This window comes from Anguilla anguilla, chromosome 12 (genome assembly GCF_013347855.1).
Source record: "Anguilla anguilla isolate fAngAng1 chromosome 12, fAngAng1.pri, whole genome shotgun sequence".
In the NCBI taxonomy this organism is placed as follows: domain Eukaryota; kingdom Metazoa; phylum Chordata; class Actinopteri; order Anguilliformes; family Anguillidae; genus Anguilla; species Anguilla anguilla.
Genome location: NC_049212.1, coordinates 1997890 through 2018895, shown reverse-complemented (window position 1 = coordinate 2018895; position 21006 = coordinate 1997890). Strand labels below are relative to the sequence as shown.

General features: G+C 40.3%; 1 protein-coding gene across 1 annotated transcript in view; it reads left to right on the top strand.

The window, feature by feature from the left end:
• Positions 1-304: 304 nt before the first annotated feature.
• LOC118209905 (NACHT, LRR and PYD domains-containing protein 3-like) overlaps positions 305-21006 on the top strand; it is a gene marked incomplete at its 3' end in the record, with an annotated part of 50138 nt that continues 29436 nt past the window's right edge. The window contains exons 1-8 of the mRNA XM_035385629.1: positions 305-428; positions 4073-4218; positions 4318-4428; positions 6392-6461; positions 15243-15582; positions 16325-17808; positions 17848-18155; positions 20480-20653. Of these exons, the coding sequence (XP_035241520.1) occupies positions 4139-4218; positions 4318-4428; positions 6392-6461; positions 15243-15582; positions 16325-17808; positions 17848-18155; positions 20480-20653 (2567 nt within the window). The remainder of the gene's footprint in view (positions 429-4072; positions 4219-4317; positions 4429-6391; positions 6462-15242; positions 15583-16324; positions 17809-17847; positions 18156-20479; positions 20654-21006) is intronic.

The following is a 21006-nucleotide window of genomic DNA, read 5'->3' as shown; positions in this document are numbered from 1 at the left end:
CTAGAACCAGTAAAGAAGCAGTCTCGCAGAGCCAGGCCTATCTCCACACATCGTGCCAGCGCTGGAGAAAGGTCTGACTCAAGCCGTGTCATTCCGGTATAGGGGAAAAAACGCTATGGGTTGTTTGTATTTCTTTAAACCAATCACAATCGTTTTAGGCGCTGCTAAGACCAGGATGCATCGACGGAGCACGTGAAAACGGTAACACGCAGATAGCGGAAGGGGAGGAGAATTCCGACTGAAATAGTTGGCCAATGGCGGGCTTATTACCCGCAGTCTGGGTCCTGTGAGTCTGACTAGTCAAGAAGTAAAAAAAAAAACAAAAAGTCGAAAGAGAAAGTGGAACTGTTTCAAACTCAAACGTCATTTAAAAGACGGAGGACAAAGAGGATGCAGTAAAAAGGAATTAAATTGGTTAAAAGAACTGAGTAAGTAGTCTGTTGTGGATTGGGATGGGGAGAATAGAAGCTAGATGAGAATGGGTGTTTGGAGAAATAGGAATCTGTAGCAATGATCACAATAACGCTTAATTTAGTGAAATAAAACAAACAATAAAATGGCGCCCGAGGAGTAGACGAGGAGTATCCATTTTTTCAAATTCCTTATTTGGGACCAAAAACAAAAAATACCTTTTCAAATGCATTTTTAAAAGATTAACGTTTATTTTAGCATTTATTTGGTATTTTATGATCATTTTCATATCCTATTTGGATATGACGGAAGTCTTCTATTATTTGAAACGAGACATTAGCTTCCGTAGGCTGTACAAGAGCATGCTAAAAAGATGCTTGAAGGATATTAATTTGCATATTTGCTATCCAACTCTGACTAGTTTCAATTCACAAAGACCTAGTGGCCATGTCCTTACCAATTAATTCTGTTCTATTGAATTCGTACAAGTTTCAATGATAATAAATTCAGCAACTACTTTAATTGTAGCAAGAACTGAAAAGAACTGCGGTTATAGTTGCATTAAGACGCAGTTTCTTGTATGAACCACAAGATGGCAGCATGTAGCTGTGCATATAGGTCTACTTAAAAACATGAAAGCGTCTGATTTTAAAGCCACCACGTCAGACCGAATTTACGTTTTGCCTGAGTTGGATTGAAGTTGAAATTGAAATACAACATAAATTGTACTGCAGCGATTTCGAATCGAATTACAACTACTTAGAAACGGAGAATAGCCTACATGATAACATGACTTTTATGAGATAAATTGGGCTTACTTAAGAAATAATTATCTACTTTCATTAATTATTGATTTGGGTCGTTTTTGGATGATTTCCAAGAAGATTTCTCACGAGCATGTTCGTGTTTGTTAAATGTATGTAAGGGGGGTTGTTTATCCAAATGTGCGGTCGAAACACTGACTGGAAGCACGGGTAGTTAACGTTGCCAAATGTTTTAAAAGTTTACATGAAACGCAATAACAGGGATAATCAGTCGGCTATAAATTGTTGCTAGCATATCGTATACGCCTACAAGCAAAATACATGCATCTCAGATATTGACTTTATAGGGGTCACAATTATTGGCACCTTTAAAGATTGTTAAAAATAAAATCTAACAGAGTGAGCTTTGCACCAGCATGTAGATATGGGATGAAGCTGATCAACACCCGCATGTATAAAAGACATTATGCTGATCTCAGGCCAAAGGAACTGTCATGCTCTTCCATTGCATGCTGCTTCACTGGAGTTTAAAACTGAGGCAACCTGTTTATGAAATCCATTTTTCATCAAAAGCAACAAACTCACAAATGAAGAAAAAATGGTTGTTGACCTTCAAAAATAAGGAAATGGGTCAAAAACTAAACAAAGAAATATACGACTTACTACTGTGAGACCACAGTTGGAGAATTACAGAACTTGACTGCATCGGGGTGTCACCAAGTTTCTATTAATTGCTACATTTAGATGCTCCAAAATTAGATGCTACCTCCATGCCAAAAGGCTATTTGGAATGGTTTCAGGAAAAATGGTTTTACTGGGAGTAATCGACAGTTTCAAGAATCTAAATTGTCTCATCTACTGGCTCCGGAGTGATGACATTAGAGCTCTTTGGCCAAGCATAGCTGTTATTCCATTTGTGGCCTTTCTGTTAGCTTGAACGAGTCTGCCCATTCTCCTTTGATCTCTCATTAACAAGGTGTTTTTTGTTTATCACACCATTCTCTGTAAACTCTAGAGATTGTGCTGCATGAAAATCCCAGGAGGGCAGGTGTTTCTGTGATGCTGAAACCACTACGTCTGGCACCATCCATCTGGCACAGACAGTCATGCCACAGTCAAAGTCGCTTAGATCACACATCTTGTCCATTACAATATTTGCTCAAACAAAAAACTTCACTATGTCTGCATACTTTATATATTGAATTGCAGTCACATGATTTGCTGTTTGGTGGAGTAGGGTATTTGCATTAACAAGCAGGTATACTTAATAAAGTGGCCGGTATATAATACAAAGGATATGGGTTTGGTGTTGATTTAGGGAGGTGTGTACAGAAACAAGCCACATACCTACTGTTAAATACGGTGGGGGATCTTTAATGTTATGGGGCTGTTCTGCTCCCATTGGTCCTGGGGCCCTTGTTAAGGACAATAGCATCATGAACTCTACCCAGGTACCAGGACATTTTAGCCAAAAAAACTGGTTGCCTCTGCCAGCAGACTGAAAGTCGCTAGTGGATCTTCCAGCAAAACTGTGACCTCAATCACACATTACTATTCGCAAATAAATCATTAATTAACCACTTAAGCCACATTTTGCAATGGCTACAGTCTCCAGACTTGAACTATATTGGAAACCTGCAGTTTTAATTGAACAGGACAGTTCTGAAGCAGAGACCCAGAGGTATTAAAGAAGTAGATGGAGGAAGGATCTAAGATCTCTCCCAATGTGTTCTCCAGTCTTTTTAGACATTATATAAAAAGACTCCATGTCATTATCCTTGCAAGGGGAGGGTGAACAAACTACTGATAAGATAAGAAAAGATAAAATGACACTTTATTAATCCCTGGGGGGGGGGAAATTCAGGTGTTACAGCAGCAGAGAGTGAGTACAAAAGAAGCAGAAAAAGCCAAATATACATAGTCTACATAGTATACATACTGTAGTATACATAGTATACATACACTCACAGGCTACTTTATTAGGTACACCTTGCTAGTACCGGGTTGGTCTTCTGCTGCTGTAACCCATCTGCTTCAAGGTTCGACATGTTGTGCGTTCAGAGATGCTCTTCTGCATACCTCGGTTGTAACGAGTGGTTATTTGAGTTACTGTTGCCTTTCTGTCAGCTCGAATCAGTCTGGCCATTCTCCTCTGACCTCTGCCATCAACAAGGCATTTTTGCCCAGGGAACTGCCGCTCACTGGATATTTTCTCTTTTTCCTTGCTCTGTAAATCCTACAGAGATTGTTGTGCGTGAAAATGCCAGTAGATCAGCAGTTTCTGAAATACTCAAACCAGCCCGTTTGGCACCAACAACCATGCCACATTCAAAGTCACTTAAATCACCTTTCTTCCCCATTCTGATGCTTGGTTTGAACTTCAGCAGATCGTCTTGACCATGTCTACATGCCTAAATGCATTGAGTTGCTGCCACATGATTCGGCTGACTAGATATTTGCGGTGACGAGCAGTTGGACAGGTGTACCTAATAAAGTGGCCGGTGAGTGTAGTGTATATATAATATAGTAATAATAATAAAAAAAACAAGTGAAACATGTAAAGGAAAATAAATAACTATTTCAATGAACCCAGGGGTGTCAATAATTGCAACACTTATTTTCTGGAAATAAATGTATGATCTGAAAAATTTTGATTGATTCCATTGAATCCTTAATGAAAAGTATTTAGCAAGTTGGACAATCAATATATAGTTTACCACTGACATTCATGCAATACAATTGTTCATCATTATCAATGGTGCAAAATCATTTGAGGTGGCTGTTTAGAACATGTTTAGGGCCCATTTCAGTTCTGGATTGCTTACTGTCAACACCGCGGCGTGTTGTATATGCGTGTCTCTGTGTGTTCAGTGTGTTCTCATTTTGTGTGTTTACAGCTTGGCTGGTTTGGGAAAGAACCCACAAGTGGTCTAAACTGGTCAGATGTGTTCCAGTCTCCTGAGATGGGGGGCGCTGTTTGTAAAGAGTGTCTCTCAGAGGAGCCAGACACCAAAGGAGGAACCCTCAGCACTGACAGAAAGAGGTACAAATGCGTGAACAAGACATTTAATGTGCTGAGAGTTAGAGCTGCAGTAAGAGGATGAGTTTAACTGCAAGTTGTGTCTCCATGTTTTGTTCACAGGGTCCAGGTAGAAAGAGCAGGGTCACCTGTACCCAGCTGTCTGTCTATGAAGAGTGATCATTCAATGGATCGTCCATTCGAATTCAGAGGAGAGGTCACAGTTGATCAAAGGTAATTAAAGAGGTTCAAATTGACAGCCATTTTTAATTATAATTCAGTGTTACTGGCACCTTTCTGTTGTCGGTGGGTGTATTAAGACTTTCAGATCTAGGTGGGGGTTATTATTGCACATATAGCTGTAAGGTTTGTGATTTATATCACATTCAGGTTTAGGTGATGTGTATTTTGTAATATTAATTTGTGCTGTGAGTTAGAGCTGCAGTAAGAGGATGAGTTTCACTGGAAGCTCTATCTCCATGTGCTGTGAGTTAGAGCTACAGTAAGAGGATGAGTTTAACTGGATGTTGTGTCTCCATGTTTTGTTCACAGTGTCCAGGTAGAAAGAGCAGGGTCACCTGTACCCAGCTGTCTGTCTATGAAGAATGATCAATCAATGGTTCATCCAATCACATTCAGAGGAGAGGTCACAGGGGACCAAAGGTAATTAAAGTGGTTCAAATTGACAGTACTGTTTAATTATACTTCAGTGTTACTGGCACCTTTCTGTTGTTGGTGGGTGTATTAAGACTTTCAGATCTAGGTGGGCATTATTATTGCACATATAGCTGTATGCTTGTGATTTATATCACATTCAGGTGTAGGGGAGGTGTATTTTGTCATATTCATTTGTGATGTGAGTTAGAGCTGCAGTAAGAGGATGAGTTTAATTGGATGTTGTGTCTCCATGTTTTGTTCACAGGGTCCAGGTAGAAAGAGCAGGGTCACTTGTACCCAGCTGTCTGTCTATGAAGAGTGATCATTCAATGGATCGTCCATTCGAATTCAGAGGAGAGGTCACAGTTGATCAAAGGTAATTAAAGAGGTTCAAATTGACAGCCATTTTTAATTATAATTCAGTGTTACTGGCACCTTTCTGTTGTCGGTGGGTGTATTAAGACTTTCAGATCTAGGTGGGGGTTATTATTGCACATATAGCTGTAAGGTTTGTGATTTATATCACATTCAGGTTTAAGTGATGTGTATTTTGTAATATTAATTTGTGCTGTGAGTTAGAGCTGCAGTAAGAGGATGAGTTTCACTGGAAGCTCTATCTCCATGTGCTGTGAGTTAGAGCTACAGTAAGAGGATGAGTTTAACTGGATGTTGTGTCTCCATGTTTTGTTCACAGTGTCCAGGTAGAAAGAGCAGGGTCACCTGTACCCAGCTGTCTGTCTATGAAGAATGATCAATCAATGGATCATCCAATCACATTCAGAGGAGAGGTCACAGGGGACCAAAGGTAATTAAAGTGGTTCAAATTGACAGTACTGTTTAATTATACTTCAGTGTTACTGGCACCTTTCTGTTGTTGGTGGGTGTATTAAGACTTTCAGATCTAGGTGGGCGTTATTATTGCACATATAGCTGTAGGCTTGTGATTTATATCACATTCAGGTGTAGGGGAGGTGTATTTTGTCATATTCATTTGTGATGTGAGTTAGAGCTGCAGTAAGAGGATGAGTTTAATTGGATGTTGTGTCTCCATGTTTTGTTCACAGGGTCCAGGTAGAAAGAGCAGGGTCACTTGTACCCAGCTGTCTGTCTATGAAGAGTGATCATTCAATGGATCGTCCATTCGAATTCAGAGGAGAGGTCACAGTTGATCAAAGGTAATTAAAGAGGTTCAAATTGACAGCCATTTTTAATTATAATTCAGTGTTACTGGCACCTTTCTGTTGTCGGTGGGTGTATTAAGACTTTCAGATCTAGGTGGGGGTTATTATTGCACATATAGCTGTAGGTTTGTGATTTATATCACATTCAGGTTTAGGTGATGTGTATTTTGTAATATTAATTTGTGCTGCGAGTTAGAGCTCCAGTAAGAGGATGAGTTTAACTGGATGCTCTGTCCCAATGTGCTGTGAGTTAGAGCTGCAGTAAGAGGATGAGTTTAACTGGAAGCTCTGTCTCTATGTGCTGTGAGTTCGAGCTGCAGTAAGAGGATGAGTTTAACTGGCAGGTGTTTTGTTTGCAGGATACTGCAGTCTCTCCATTCCTGGTTTTTAGAAGTGATGAGTTCAGAGAAATTCTCTTTCCCAAGACAGGTGAGTTTTGATTTTTTTCAATTAATTGAGAACAATTTTTTCCATTGTTGTTAATTAATTTGTGTTTTTCTTGTATTGTAAGTTTCGTTTGAATATATAATGCATGTATCATATACAATATATATAATACATAGTTGAGGCCAAACGTTTACATACACCTAAGCTAAGCACATTCAAACTCTATTTTTTTCTACAGCACACATTTCATGTTACCATACATTCCCTGTGTTTTGTCAATTAGGGTTTCTACTTTATTTCCATAAGAGGTCTTTTCAAAAATATAGCTAAGAGACAGATTTATGTCAGCTTCCCTGTGCTATATCAGATTTATTTCAGCTTTTATGTACTATATCAGATTTTCAGCTATGCACGTAAATAGAATGTCAAAAGCAAAAGTGTGGTTTTTCTAAAAAAAAACAAAAAACTAATTTTTACATTATGAACAAAAAAAAAAAGATTGCAATTAGACATTCCTGTGCCAAGTAAATGACCTAAAAGCAAACTACTGCTACCCTCTCTAAGATCTACCCATCGTGACTTTTGCCCCTGTTTGGAAGCCTCATATACGTTACAGTAATCATACAGTGTTGAGTTCTTCAAGCTCGTTTACATACTGTAGCTTTCGAACGTAGCTTACGCCATCCTTCTAGCTGAAACTACAGCTTAGCTATTCTACTGCGTACTGACTTACTTTCACTTTGCATTTTCACGTTGCGCATGAGTGGAAGCTTAGCGCACACTTTAGTAGAGCTTTGACTATTGGCAAATGCTTTGCATAAAAGATACTGAAGTACTCTAAAGGGCACTATATTATTATAAATAGTTAATGATTCGATTTTATATATTTGTCATTTTCCTCCTTGTGATGCCAAAAATGCCAAACACGGAACTGTGCAAAGTGTGGGTATATTTTATTTGTAGTTGTGTAAATACAGAAATATGAATGACATTCCTGGCAAGATTATACAGGTGCAAAACAATAGTTTAATGTTTTATTTTTGGTTATCCAGCAAGGCAGTGTAATGACCGAGAGGTTTTCATGAGTCAGAGGGGGGCTCGAAGCTGCCTGCACACATCCAAAAGTGCTGCAGGCAGTCACGCTATCCAGTGAGCCACTAGCGAAGGAGATATATAAGCAGAATTTTGTGGTTTTAAACAAGTGCACTTCTATACATGTCATTTTGCGTGTGCATCCGATGAGTCATTAGCAAGGTAGCTATAAGGAAATTTTATACCTACTGGTGAGGCAGGGTTATGAGAGGACACTTTGTTATGGTTGTTAGAGTTACACAGTACATACACCTCAGTGCTCGGCAGTATCCTTGTGCCTCGGAACTTGAACTCATTCAGTTACTTTCTTTCAGACTCTAATGCCAAAGGATTGTAATTATACTGTATTCTAACCCGAGTTACTGGGAGAGGTGGTTTAGGCCCGAGGACTCAGTTCCAGCACCTCAGAAATTCAGAAGTTGTGTGCTATGACACTTTACACCAGTCTTAGAGGTTTTAACATGGGTTTCACATGTGGCAGATTCCAGATTCTTGTTGTAGCCTGGGGCTGCACTATCAGAGGGGTGGAGACTTGTATCTGCCGTGGCACCCAGAGGTTGCTACGTTACATCGGGCTCGGTACTCAGAGGTCCAGTGACCACTAGTACCGGCCTCCATCTCTGAGACTTAAAGGTGTGGTTCCCTCCGGACAGATACCGGACAGTCTCAACTGCACTCTCAGAGGGGTTGAGACATGTACCGCCGTGGGACCCAGGCACCCGGGTTTAGTATCAGCACTTATCAGACTCTGCTTTCAGGCTGGAACTTAGGAGCCTAGGCTATGCACCCGGCTTAGCACTGGTCATTTATTTGTTCCTCATAGGCTAGAAACCTAATCCTTTAACCTTGTTACTGCACTCAGAGGTGTTTATATTGCCTAACAATAAAGCCTTTAAACTTGTTACTATACTTGTACTCAGAGGTTTTTATATTAAGGTCTAAAGCCTTTAAACTTGTTACTGGGCTTGTACTCAGGTAATCAGTTCCGAGGCTCAAGAACACTTACCACAGTGCCCTGGGACACCGCACCTCAGCTTGTATGCACTGATATTAGTGGGTCAGCATATGGCCGGTGATGCTGTGGACAAAGTGAGGTTATTCACGAAATTATGGATCATACTGAAAACATAGTGGTTTATTGTTACTATATATATATATATATATATATATATATATATAGAAAGTAGAAACATAAGTGTCTTCTCACACATTTAAGTTCTAACATAGATACATTCTAATAAACACACATATATGTCACATACCCAGCATGTTTCCGTACGGACAAGATTATGGTACCCGGAGAATCTGATAAGCAGGCTTCTCCCAGATCTGCTTCCTTGCTCCCCTTAAATGTCATCCCGACCACACCTCCCAAACTCCACGTTTCCCTCAATTTGCCCAAATAAGACCGAACAGAACTAGCACTGTGGCTCCACCAACCAGAGATCCCCTTCCCCCTTCTTCCCCTGTATATACAGGGGAGCCATTATCCAGATGATAGTATTAAGATTGGGATGGCAGGTATGCCATCCCGCTAAGTTACACCTTGGCGAGGGCATGGCCCATACCTATACAGCACCGAGAGTTTGGCACTTTTCAGGGTTCCCCACAGAAATAACCACAACAGCCACAGACACTCAGCCCTTAGAAACATTAAATTCTGTACATTCTGACCCCATTTCAACAGACAGATTTCATAAACAACTTTACATGTCCACATAATAAAGCCCCAAACTAAGGGGATTTCGTGTTTTCTCCTTCTTCTTCTTCTTCTCTTTCTTCTTCTTCTCATTCTTATTTTTCCTGCCGCCTATCCCACTAATAACATGTCTCCCTATTGGACATTTTACCGACACCCGGCAAATCTTCACCTACATGACCCAATGAAAAACTCGCATACACACGCAAAATACCCGTACCTTTTTACTCTGAAACATTCTCAATACAAACAGCTAGTCCGCCTGTGGCCTAGTGGGTAAGGTTACAGTCTTGGGAACATGGAGTCTTAGGTTCAAGCCCAGCTAGGGTCACATTTCTTTAACCTGCTTTTACCCTCACTAATAATTGTCTACTACTACTGTCTACCAGGCAGTCAAGGGATCAGCCCCAGCATACCTCCACAAGATATTCAAACCCTACATGCCAGCCAGATGCCTCCGTTCTGCTACCTCAGGACGCCTAGCACCTCCCCCTCTTCGCACCTGCACTTCCAGAACACGTCTCCTGTCTGTTCTGGCCCTACGATGGTGGAATGACCTCCCTGTGGAGGTCAGAACAGCTGAGACACTGACCCATTTCAAACGACGACTGAAGACTCACCTCTTCAGGCTGCACCTCTCCCCATCCCTCCCTTCCCCCCTGTAAATGACTAAACTTAGGGTTGTAACTAGGCAGCTAGGCAGGTGACTTAGGTGCATTTACTGTCTTAACGACTACTTGTATTTTTTCCTTAGATTGCGTTGTTGCCGTTCTCGTTGTTAGTGTTAATCAGTTTAACCATCAGGGTCCAAGTTGAACTATGCGGTTGTTCCCTGCACTTGGACCGGTACTTCTCTCTAGGGGTTTCGTCATACTTGTTCCTGGTTATGGTTATACACTTTGTTGTACGTCGCTCTGGATAAGAGCGTCTGCCAAATGCCTGTAATGTAATGTAATGTAATGTACTTCTCAATTATTGCTTTTGCACCATATCTACCCGCCGTTCACCGAACGTATACACTGAATTATGACGTACCGTCTGCACGTTCACTTATTAACGTTCACAATATTGCAAAGCCAAATGGATTCAACGGGAGCTCTTCTGTGCTTACTCGCCTGTGTTCTTTAAAACCACGGACAGGTTTGCTAATGATATTTCACCCATTGCATAGCTATGTCATGGTGCTGCACTAACAAAGTCACAGACTGAAGTATTGAATCCCGCCTCGACCTCAGGCAGATAATTTCCTCTTTTACGCTAATGTTTTCTTACGCTTTTATATTTTCTTTACCAAAACTCACTCACGGCCACCCATATGCATTTCATGACGGCAAATGTATTTATTTATGTATTTTATTAAAAAGTTACACCAGTTCACCGCTGTGCCATTTCTACTAACTATATTTCTTCACTTGGCTACCGTACAAAACCTTCTTATCAGCAAACGCCACGTTTCTACATTCATGTCACCTCGCCCTGTTCTCTATCTAGCCACATACAAACAATTACTACGTATGTACGTTCTGCAACTCCCCATTAAAACATTACATTTAAAATCATGACTCACCAATAAGTATAACTACTACTACTGAACATGAGAAAAGCACAACAGTGCAATAGATTTCACTCGTTACTTAACCCTCCACTTTAACAATTAACATTGAATACAGACTGTTATATATACCATTTATAAGGAAACTAAGCTCGCTCATGGTCACTTCATTTACTTCGCACTATAGTCTGTGATCATGTCAATCTTCACCTACATGCCCATTCTGCTAAAAACATATTGTTTCAACTACGCAATTTCATCATTTCACCTAATTTATCTAATTTATACGGGCTTGCTGATTCTTTTGTCAATCAAGGCTCGTTGGATGCCCGTCAAAGTGACTTGAAAGAATTAAGGAAATATTGGGTAGCATTGCTTTGAAATACATCTTATGTAATTTCGGTGAGGCAAGATAGCCTATATTGTTTGTAGTACCGTAACTTGGCGTCATTTTGATATCAATACTTTTGAGTAACTTGGCATTTTTGTACGTTGAAAACGTGTTTTTTATGAGATACTTTGTACGATGGCGCTGTAAGAGGGAAGTCAAACTGGGACCCAGAAAAGGCTGGCATTTGAACGAGGATGGGCAGGCCATTTGGCTCTCTAGAATGTTCCCACCTGGACACAACTAAGATAAGGGGAACTAGTCTCTTTGTCTGTGGTTGTGGGTGTGGGTGTTTTGGGGTCATAAAGGGTGAAATGTTCGGCCACATGGTGGGGCAACTGCGCGGGACAGTACCACAGTGCCCTTATGTGGGCCCGTCTGACATTACAATTTGTATTTCTTTTCTGGATCTGGAAAAGAAATAAACCATCTGTATATCCTATTTACAAACCCCGGAAAACCTTACAAACCATGCACATGTTTTCATTGTATTATTGTATTATGCCTTATGTAATAATAACATGGATTGCATGTACAATGGTTAAACAAAAGGGTATTTTCATGACAACTGCACCATAATATTACATCCACTTGACATGTTTGGTATGTACGTGTTCAACATAATTCGAGCAATTGAATGAAATATGTTTCATACCAAATAGAATTTGAAAAAACATAGTTTTAGAAACTCAGGAAAAAACTACCACAATGGAATGTCCTCTCTGGTAATCATCTCCTTTTCCCCATTTCCCCACTAATTGTTCTAACAGCAGCCTCCAACTGGTGGGGGCCGAAATTCGAGATTTATGATTCGGCCAGGTTAATTTATGGCAATGCCGCCTAGACCAAACGCGGGATTTGGCTTAAAAGGAAGGGAGACAAAATAATTGAGGAAGATCGTAATCGACTTCCCACACTACACAGACTCTGTGTTGTGTGTGTAGATGCACAAGGAAGATCGTAACCGACTTCCCACAGTGCACATACTATGTGCTCTGTGTATAGATAGACATGGAAGATCGCAATCGACTTCCCACACTGCGCAGACTCTGTGATTTCGTGTGTAGCTAAACAGGCTGGGTAAGAACTCTTTTACTCTGTATTTATGTTTTTAACCCTTATAATTGATTTTGAATTTGAAGATAACAACCTACCTGCCTGTTAAATAAATTCTTCTGATTTTTAACTTGCGTGGTCTTCATGACTCTAATCCATTTTATCTTCTTTACAGCCGAAATTCCGCTTAAATACTCAGGGGGACAATTATAACTAGGACCTACTGATCAGGGGTCTAGTACAGCAAACGTCTTTAGTGCGGTTTTCAAGTTAGATAGGTGACCACGATCTGCCTGTTAAGGGATTGGTGGTATTGGTTCTGGTGTTTTGGCTTAAGAGAACCCATGGGCGTGGTACGCCGGTTCTTGTCAAATTCGCCTTAAGGAGCCCGATAGATACGCACCGTCCTGGGCTCATAACTATCGATGCACTATCCATGTAAGCCAGGCATGGAAGGCATGTATTATGGTGGTCAGCCTCCTACCCTCTGGATTCTTCACCGAACTGAGATTTAACAATAGTGCTAAACCTGGGAGCATATATTGAGGAATGATGGCACAAGATAGAGTCGAGTGTAACCACTCCCAAGTTCCACGCATAGTTAAACCCAAATTTTAAATTATCATGTAATATGGAGTCAGATTAACACGAGAGTAAACCATAGTAACTGTTACGCTTTCTTGCAGTGGTCATGGATATATTTGTTGTGTTGTTCCGCGCATTTGTGAATATTCAGATGCTCCCATTGGAATATTGACAGTCCGGCGACAAATCAGATATATCTCTGATGACAGCATAGCCCCGTTTGTGAACGGAGAGTAACCAGAATGCTACTGATCCGTTTCAGGCCAGTTTTAAGTGGGATATGAAGCAACGCCTTCATATCTAACCCGTGGCAACGGAACCAGTGCATTCTTAATTATAATTGTGCCCTGTTCTTACGAACAGAGGAAAAATAACTAACATCTCCGGTTTTGAAACACACCAGCCAAGGGAGAACACGCGGTGCCTTCCCCTCCAGCTACAAACCCTCATTGGTCTAGCTGTGAGGTGTTTACAGCGCATGATCTGAAGATTGATTTTGATACCTTTCTTTTGTGGAGGCCCCAGGTGGTGGTTCTTCTACAATCCAGTCACTTATGTAGGCAAATTCATCCCCCTCACTCCTCAATCCTTCAAACACCTTAACTCCTATCATCTTTTCCATATTACCATCAGACCCACATCCAACCAAGCCTCTTCCACCTCATTACATTTTATATTGCCTCAAATGTTTTAATAAAAGCTCATACTGTATTTACAGAACATGTCATGCCCCAGAGTTATTTAGGATTCTGTTTGAGGGTGACCTGACCCAATGACGCCATATGGAGGCGCTGTGGCACTGTCCGTGAGTGGTGTCCAGCCTCGTCTTGTCCGCCTGGCATGTCCAAGTGGCAGGAGGGTGAGCTGTATGTCCATTGATCCCCAAGTCGGTATGTCCAGAGCCCAATCTTCAAAAGGGCAAGATGGCTGAAGAATGCACAAGATTGCTCTTCCACAATAAACAGTGTCGTAAACAGTCCCATACAGGATGCATTGATTGCTTTCCTAGCTGCAGGTCTCATCCTTTAGGCATTTATGGCCCCCACCTGTGTGTAGCAGTTGAACACAAGTAGAAACCAGACATGAGTCCTTTTGCAGTGGAATTTTGTGATAAAGCCCTTTTGCAGTGAATTTTTACCTTACATAGCTAATGTTAAACTCGGTGAAAATGCAGAAAGCGGAACTCTCTAAAGTTTGGGTGCATTATATTATTTTAATGCTTATTAATTTAGCATCTGGAGGTGGAATATGGCTGGGAAAAAAGATATACACAATATTCCAATCTGGAGAGGTTTTCAGGATATCTAGGCCCACCTTTGGGAAAACGCATGTCAAATTTTACTGCTTTGTTAAATCCACTTTTTTATTGGTGTTGTATACATCCTGGGGTACGATTGTAAAAAGAAATCTGGTTCCATCCAGTATCTGAAGTATATATAGTCACTACAGAATAAAGAAAATACAAAACATTTTTAGATTTCTTCTTTGTTTTTCAGGATGAATATGTCCTGTATGTTTATAGAGCGAGACTCCCGTGTGATCAGGGGTTATTTTGGTAGAAATGTTCTCTTTATTTCAAGCTTTGAACCATGTCTGGACTGCATGTAGTTTCACATATGGAGATAATAGTACTGCATGGAGATAATGATGTTTCTTTAAGACAGGGGAGGTTCCTACAAAAAGGCCTGGATTTTAAGTGGGGTTTAAGGGGTTAACTCCTCTAAACATACAACTTAACATCAAATCCAGTTCTGGAGTGCTGCCTGATCCTCCCTGCCTCACAGAAAGTCCAGATTCCTTTAGCAGGTCCCACAAATGGCAGCAGAGGAGGACTCCAAACTGAGACTTTTGAACTGGAAGCATTCAGTTCAGTTAGCATTTACTAAATGTACTGCACAGAGCAACTCCTTTATTATATGGAAATTCATGATTTAGCACAAGTAGTATCTCTAGTATCTCTATTTGTCTCAAAAACACTCAACACAAAACAAGGATCCTGTAGCGTTTATTTGAACTGTAATACAACACACGCTGTAAAAAAAGTTTGGTTCTCCCAACTAAAACGTTTTAAGTAGCTGTATACAATAGCGCTTTTCAGTTTGCTGTACCTTCAAGGTTCTGTGCACTACAAACTCTAAATATAATAATAAAAATTAATAAAATAATATTACTACATTTTATATTCAAATACAGTAACAAAATTTCCAAATTCGTGTAACTAAATATTTTACACTGGGCCAACCTAAATAATAAAGGTGTTTGTAGGGAGAGAAACAAAAGACGAAATTTTATCCATCCATCTGGTAACATTTGTGTAACATTTATTTAATTATTATTTGATAATAATATGATTAATGGTCCTATTATGATGAATTGACATACTCACCAACCCACCTCTTCATGTGTTTATTTCACACTGATACAGCACACCTCTTCATATGTTTATTTCAGTCTCTCCTGCGCACTTTGATGAAGCTGAAGAAGGATGAGAAGTTGAAACAGTTTCAGAACCATCTGAGTCAGGATTGCCCAGAATGCTTTGAGACTCTGTCTGAAGATCATTCTGTACTGGTTATGTTTATGAAGATGAAGGAATTGTTCAAAAGTCATCGAATTGAAGATTACCCAGAATGCATTGGGAGAGAGCAGAAGGATCCTGCGGCCCTGTACATAGTTGAGAAGTTGCTGGAGACCTATGGCAGTGAGAGGTCTCTGAAGATCACACTCCACATCCTGAGGAACATGAAGCAGAAGGATCTCATTGACTCACTGGAGAGAGATGAGCAGCGCAGTAAGAGTTTTCTCTCATTGCGAATGTGTGTCCATTCAAATGCTGGAATTAGCTATAGCATCCACACTTTCATAATAGTGTTTTACATTGACAACATTACATATAGAAAGTGTCACAACCAATGCGCACACAAAGGCATTTCAATGAAATTATAGCATGAAGCAGTGATTATGGGGGTAAGCAAATGTACATGAGATTAAATGTCCCTGAGGGGAATTCAAAGCAGGAATCTTGTGCTCAAAAGCCAGTGACTAAACCACTGTCCCATTAGACAGACTGCCCCAAGGTTGTATCCAGGGCTAAAGAGCACTCAGGATAACAATATTATATTTTAAAATTACCATGTAATAAAAACCTGAGACATGAAGTGTAGAAGCACATTTGAACCCATTTTAAGTGTTTTAATGTTTTTTCCCTTCATCCGTAGTGTACAAATGCAACAGTGTGTGCTTCCTTGCAGATATGATGTATTTATGATGGATTATATTTCAGAGTTATTTAATACTGTGTGAGAAGTGTGTAACACACTGTGAGAGAGGTGTGTAACATACTGTTTGAGGTATGTACAACACTGTATGAGAGGCCTAACATAGACTTATGTAACACTGTGTTGTGTGTAAAATGCTGTTAAGAATGAGTCTATTAATATTTTTATTGGCAGTTTTAAAAAAAAATCTGTTATTGAATGGGAAATGTTTATCACATTTTAAACATAATTGTTTCTCATATTTCCTCTCTTCAGATGGATCCATAAAAATAGCCCAAAAGGCACTTAAAGCTCATCTAAAGAGGAAGTTTGAATGCATATTTGAAGGTTTAGCAAAGCAGAGCAACCCAACCGTCCTCAAAGAGATCTATACAGAGCTCTACATCACAGAGGGGGGAAGTGGGGGGGTCAATAATGAACACGAGGTCAGACAGATTGAGACAGCATCCAAGAGACAAACCACACAGGAGACTGCAATCCTCTGCAATGACATATTTAAGCCTTTACCTGGACAAAAGAAATCCATCAGAACTGTGCTTACAAAGGGCATCGCTGGCATTGGGAAAACTGTCTCTGTGCAGAAGTTCATTCTGGACTGGGCAGAAGGAAAAGCCAATCAGGACGTTGATTTCATCTTCACTCTTCCTTTCCGAGATCTGAATTTGAAGAAGGAAAGAGCATTCAGTCTGATGCAACTTCTGCAGCACTACTTTCCACAACTGAAAGAGAGCCAAAGTGTTGAAGGTGATGAGGTCAAAGTGGTGTTTATCTTTGATGGTCTGGATGAGTGTCGACTTCCTCTAAATTTCCAAAGCAATAAGAAGTGCTGTGATATAACAGAATCATCATCAGTGGATGTGCTGCTGACCAACCTCATTAAGGGGAATCTGCTTCCCTCTGCTCTCCTCTGGATCACCTCCCGACCAGCAGCAGCCAGTCAGATCCCTCCTGAGTGTGTCCACCGAGTGACAGAGGTACACGGGTTCAATGACCCACAGAAGGAGGAGTACTTCAGGAAGAGAATCAGAGATCAGAACCAGGCCAACAGAATTATCTCACACATAAAGTCATCCAGGAGTCTCTACATCATGTGTCACATACCTGTATTCTGCTGGATTTCTGCTACTGTTCTGGAGACAATGTTGGGTGAAACAGAGAGTGGAGATCTGCCTAAAACTCTGACTGAAATGTACACACACTTCCTGCTCATTCAGACTAATGTGAAGAATCAGAAGTATCATGGCACTGATGAGACAGACTCAAAGAAGATGTCAGCATCAGATACAGAAATCATCCTGAAACTGGGGCAGCTGGCTTTTCTACAGCTGGATAAGGGCAATCTGATATTCTATGAAGAGGACCTGAGAGAGAGTGGCATTGATGTCAGTGAAGCTTCAGTGTACTCCGGGGTGTGCACAGAGATCTTTAAAGAGGAGTGTGGGTTGGATCAGGAGAAGGTCTACTGCTTTGTGCATCTGAGCATTCAGGAGTATCTGGCTGCCTTATTTGTGTTTCATTCATGTGTAAATGAGAACAGAAATGTACTCGGAGCAGAAGAATCAAAATCTTACAGTCGCAGAGTGCAGCTGTCTGAGTTACTCAGGACTGCAGTGTATCAGGCCTTACAGAGTAAGAATGGACACCTGGACCTTTTCCTCAGATTCCTTCTTGGCCTCTCTCTGGAGTCCATTCAGAAGCTCTTAGGGGGACTACTGACACAGACAGGATGCAGATCACCTGTACCAGACCTACAGACACAGACAGAAAGCAGATCACAGAGCATTGAGGAAACAGTCCAGTACATTAAGGAGAGGATCAGAGAGGAATCTTCAGCAGAGAGGACCATCAATCTGTTCCACTGTCTCAGTGAACTGAATGACAACTCCCTAGTGGAGGAAATCCAGAATTCCCTGAGATCAGGAAAACTTTCTGATAAAAAGCTGGAACCAGACCAGTGTTCAGCTCTGGCCTTTGTGTTACTGATGTCAGAGGAGATCCTGGATGAGTTTGACCCGAAGACATACGACACATCAGCAGCAGGTCATCAGAGACTGGTACCAGTAGTCAGGAACTGCAGGAAGGCCACGTGAGTATTATGTCATTAATAATGTAGATGATTGACAGTGTATTTTCACACTTAATATTTCTAGTGAGAGTAAAGTACAATAAAATTGTCTGGGAAGTGAAATTTGGTATAAATGATAACTTCTGGATCATTTTAACAGTTAGTGCCCTCCTTTAAACCCTTTGCGCGCATGCCAAATCTGCCCAATCGTTGCCCATTCACGGGGTACCTTATTTAAAGCTTTATAACTCCAGACGTGAGCATCACAGAGACTTGAATAATGGCTTAAATGAAGCAAGACTTTTGTACCATTTACAATACTACCAAAGATTTATTTATATTCATAATGTAGAAAGAAATAAAGTGCCACAAATGCAATTGTCTAGGCAAAAAAATCCAAATTGAATTTGCTCTATTTTAGTTTGCAATGAAATACTGAGAGAACCCATATATAAAACAGGTTATACTATACATGTCCTGGATCAAAAACACCTTGACCACAAGTTCATAAAATCTAAGGGTGGAAATGTAGAACTACTATAGAGTTATGAAGCAAAACTAAGCAGTGTACCCAGTGTCTCCAAAACTATCCAAAATGTCTAAATTATGCATTGCTGTAAATTATGTATTTCACTACAAATTAACTGTTTTGTCTGAAGAAACTCACTGTTGCATCATTTTCAAGTGGGAATTACAGGATTTCCATCTGTACAGAGGCCGAAAATATCTAGGTGTCCTGAAACATATCCAAAATCTCTCCAAAAATAAATGAAATGCTTTTTTTCTGTTATAAAGCATATAAACGTGCCCCGTTTGAAGGTTTAGGATGAAGCATTGATATTAGATTAAAAATAATGCAAGAACATTATCACACAATGTGGAGCAGTACCTACATGTGTAATCATTAGTTCTTGTATCTTTTCCTGTACTCTGCAGTATGTAATGTTTCCTTGTATGGGAATTGGACGACATTAAAACAAATTCAACTGTCCACCACTATGTTCCAGTTCAGCTCTCATCCGATGCATTAAACACAATGACTACTTAGCAACCAATGAACGCTTACATTAGTTACATTACATTCACATTCAAAAAATTAGCACAGCTATTTTGGAAGGTACCCAGGCATCACAAATTAGTGTATATTTCACAAACGGATTGTCCAAGACAATATATGACCACTCAGTCTTGAAAGGGACATCTCTACACATAAAACCAATGGTAAGGTTGTATATTTATTCCATATTAATGCCAAGATATTGAAAGTAGAATGACATGGTATAATTTTTTAAAATTCCTCTTCCTTATTTAAGTGTTCAGTGAGCAGCATTTTTCACAGCTGTACTGGCATACCTTCGGCTATTGTTGGCTTTATCTTGTTGCAATGATGGAGTACAAATTTTTAGCAGTAAAAGAATGTTTTTATGTATGCCCAGATGCACAATTTCGGTGTTGAATAATGTGTTTCCATTTAAACCAATCCAGACCAGGTATTAACTCATAGCACATTTTGCTATTTTGGTGGCGTTATGAATGCGGCACACATGTGACTGCATGACAAAGATGTGAGAAATATTTAATTTCAGTTTGACTGTTTCAAATGCAAGCTGTGCTCATTTACGCAGTCCAATGGCAGCTATTTTTGCAGTGCATCTGTATGGAGCTAACAGCGTCATTTAGAACTGATCATGTGACTGAAGTGACGCAGTAGCCTCAGTGAAGTGGATTATTTCTAATACTGAATTAATTACATTCTGTCATCAAACTGAAGATGAATTATTTGTGAAATTTGTAATTATAACAACTGCGCTTCCTATGAGAGCAGGGAGGCTTCAGTGAAAAGCCTGGGAACAGTCAAAAAAAGTGTTCATCCTTTACTACTTTCTCCATACATTAAGCCAGCACACCACCAACTTGCATTTTATTGGTCAATGATTGAGCGAACGTTTGGAATGTTAAAAATGTATTTTAGATGCTTGGAAGGGTTGGGTAGTACATTACAATACAGCCCTCAGAAAGTCAGTGCATTCTTTGTGGTGTGCTGTGTTATACACTAAATAGCCATACACCTTGGATGTGACACAAACCCCACAGAGTAGACATTACAGGATTTATAGGGAGAGAGAAAGAGATTACAGCACACAGAGTGCACGAGAGAGCAGGGACTTGTTGCCTGTGGAGCCGTTTCTCTCGTGAGCACACATTCATCTTATCAAGTGCATGTCTGAAATAAATGAAACTTAGTTGAAGTGGTGAAATGTTTTCTTTATTTTTAATTGTGGTATTAAACAAAAATTGACAGTAAAGAAACAATATTCATAATATACTATATTAACTCTCTGCAGACTGAACAACTGTAACCTCACAGAGAAGTCCTGCGATATTGTGGCCTCAGCAGTCCAGTCATCAAACTCAACCCTGAGAGATCTGGACCTCAGCTGCAATAACCTGAGAGATTCAGGAGTGAAGCTGCTCTGTGTTGGACTGATGAGTCCAAACTGTAAACTAGAGAGACTGGGGTGAGTAGTGCTGTGTACTGTGTGACCTTAACTGCTGTGGCTGTGTAAGGGTTTGAATTTTGTCACAGGGAAGAAAACAAATTTCCTGATTTCATTCATTTTCAAAACCTGTAACCTGAATGTTTGTGTGAATACAATTTAGCATATATGCGTATTGACTGGGGTGTGCTCATATGAAATTATCGCTAGACACTGCACCCTGGAGAGAGAAACACTCTACTGCTGCCATCTAAGTGTTCTCTGACACTAAAACCTCAGTCAGCGTACAAGTGAGCAATTCATGACCTCTGTATTATTTTATCCATCTGGACACTGACTCTAGCAGCTGTCCCAGAGGAGCTGCACATCCTGCT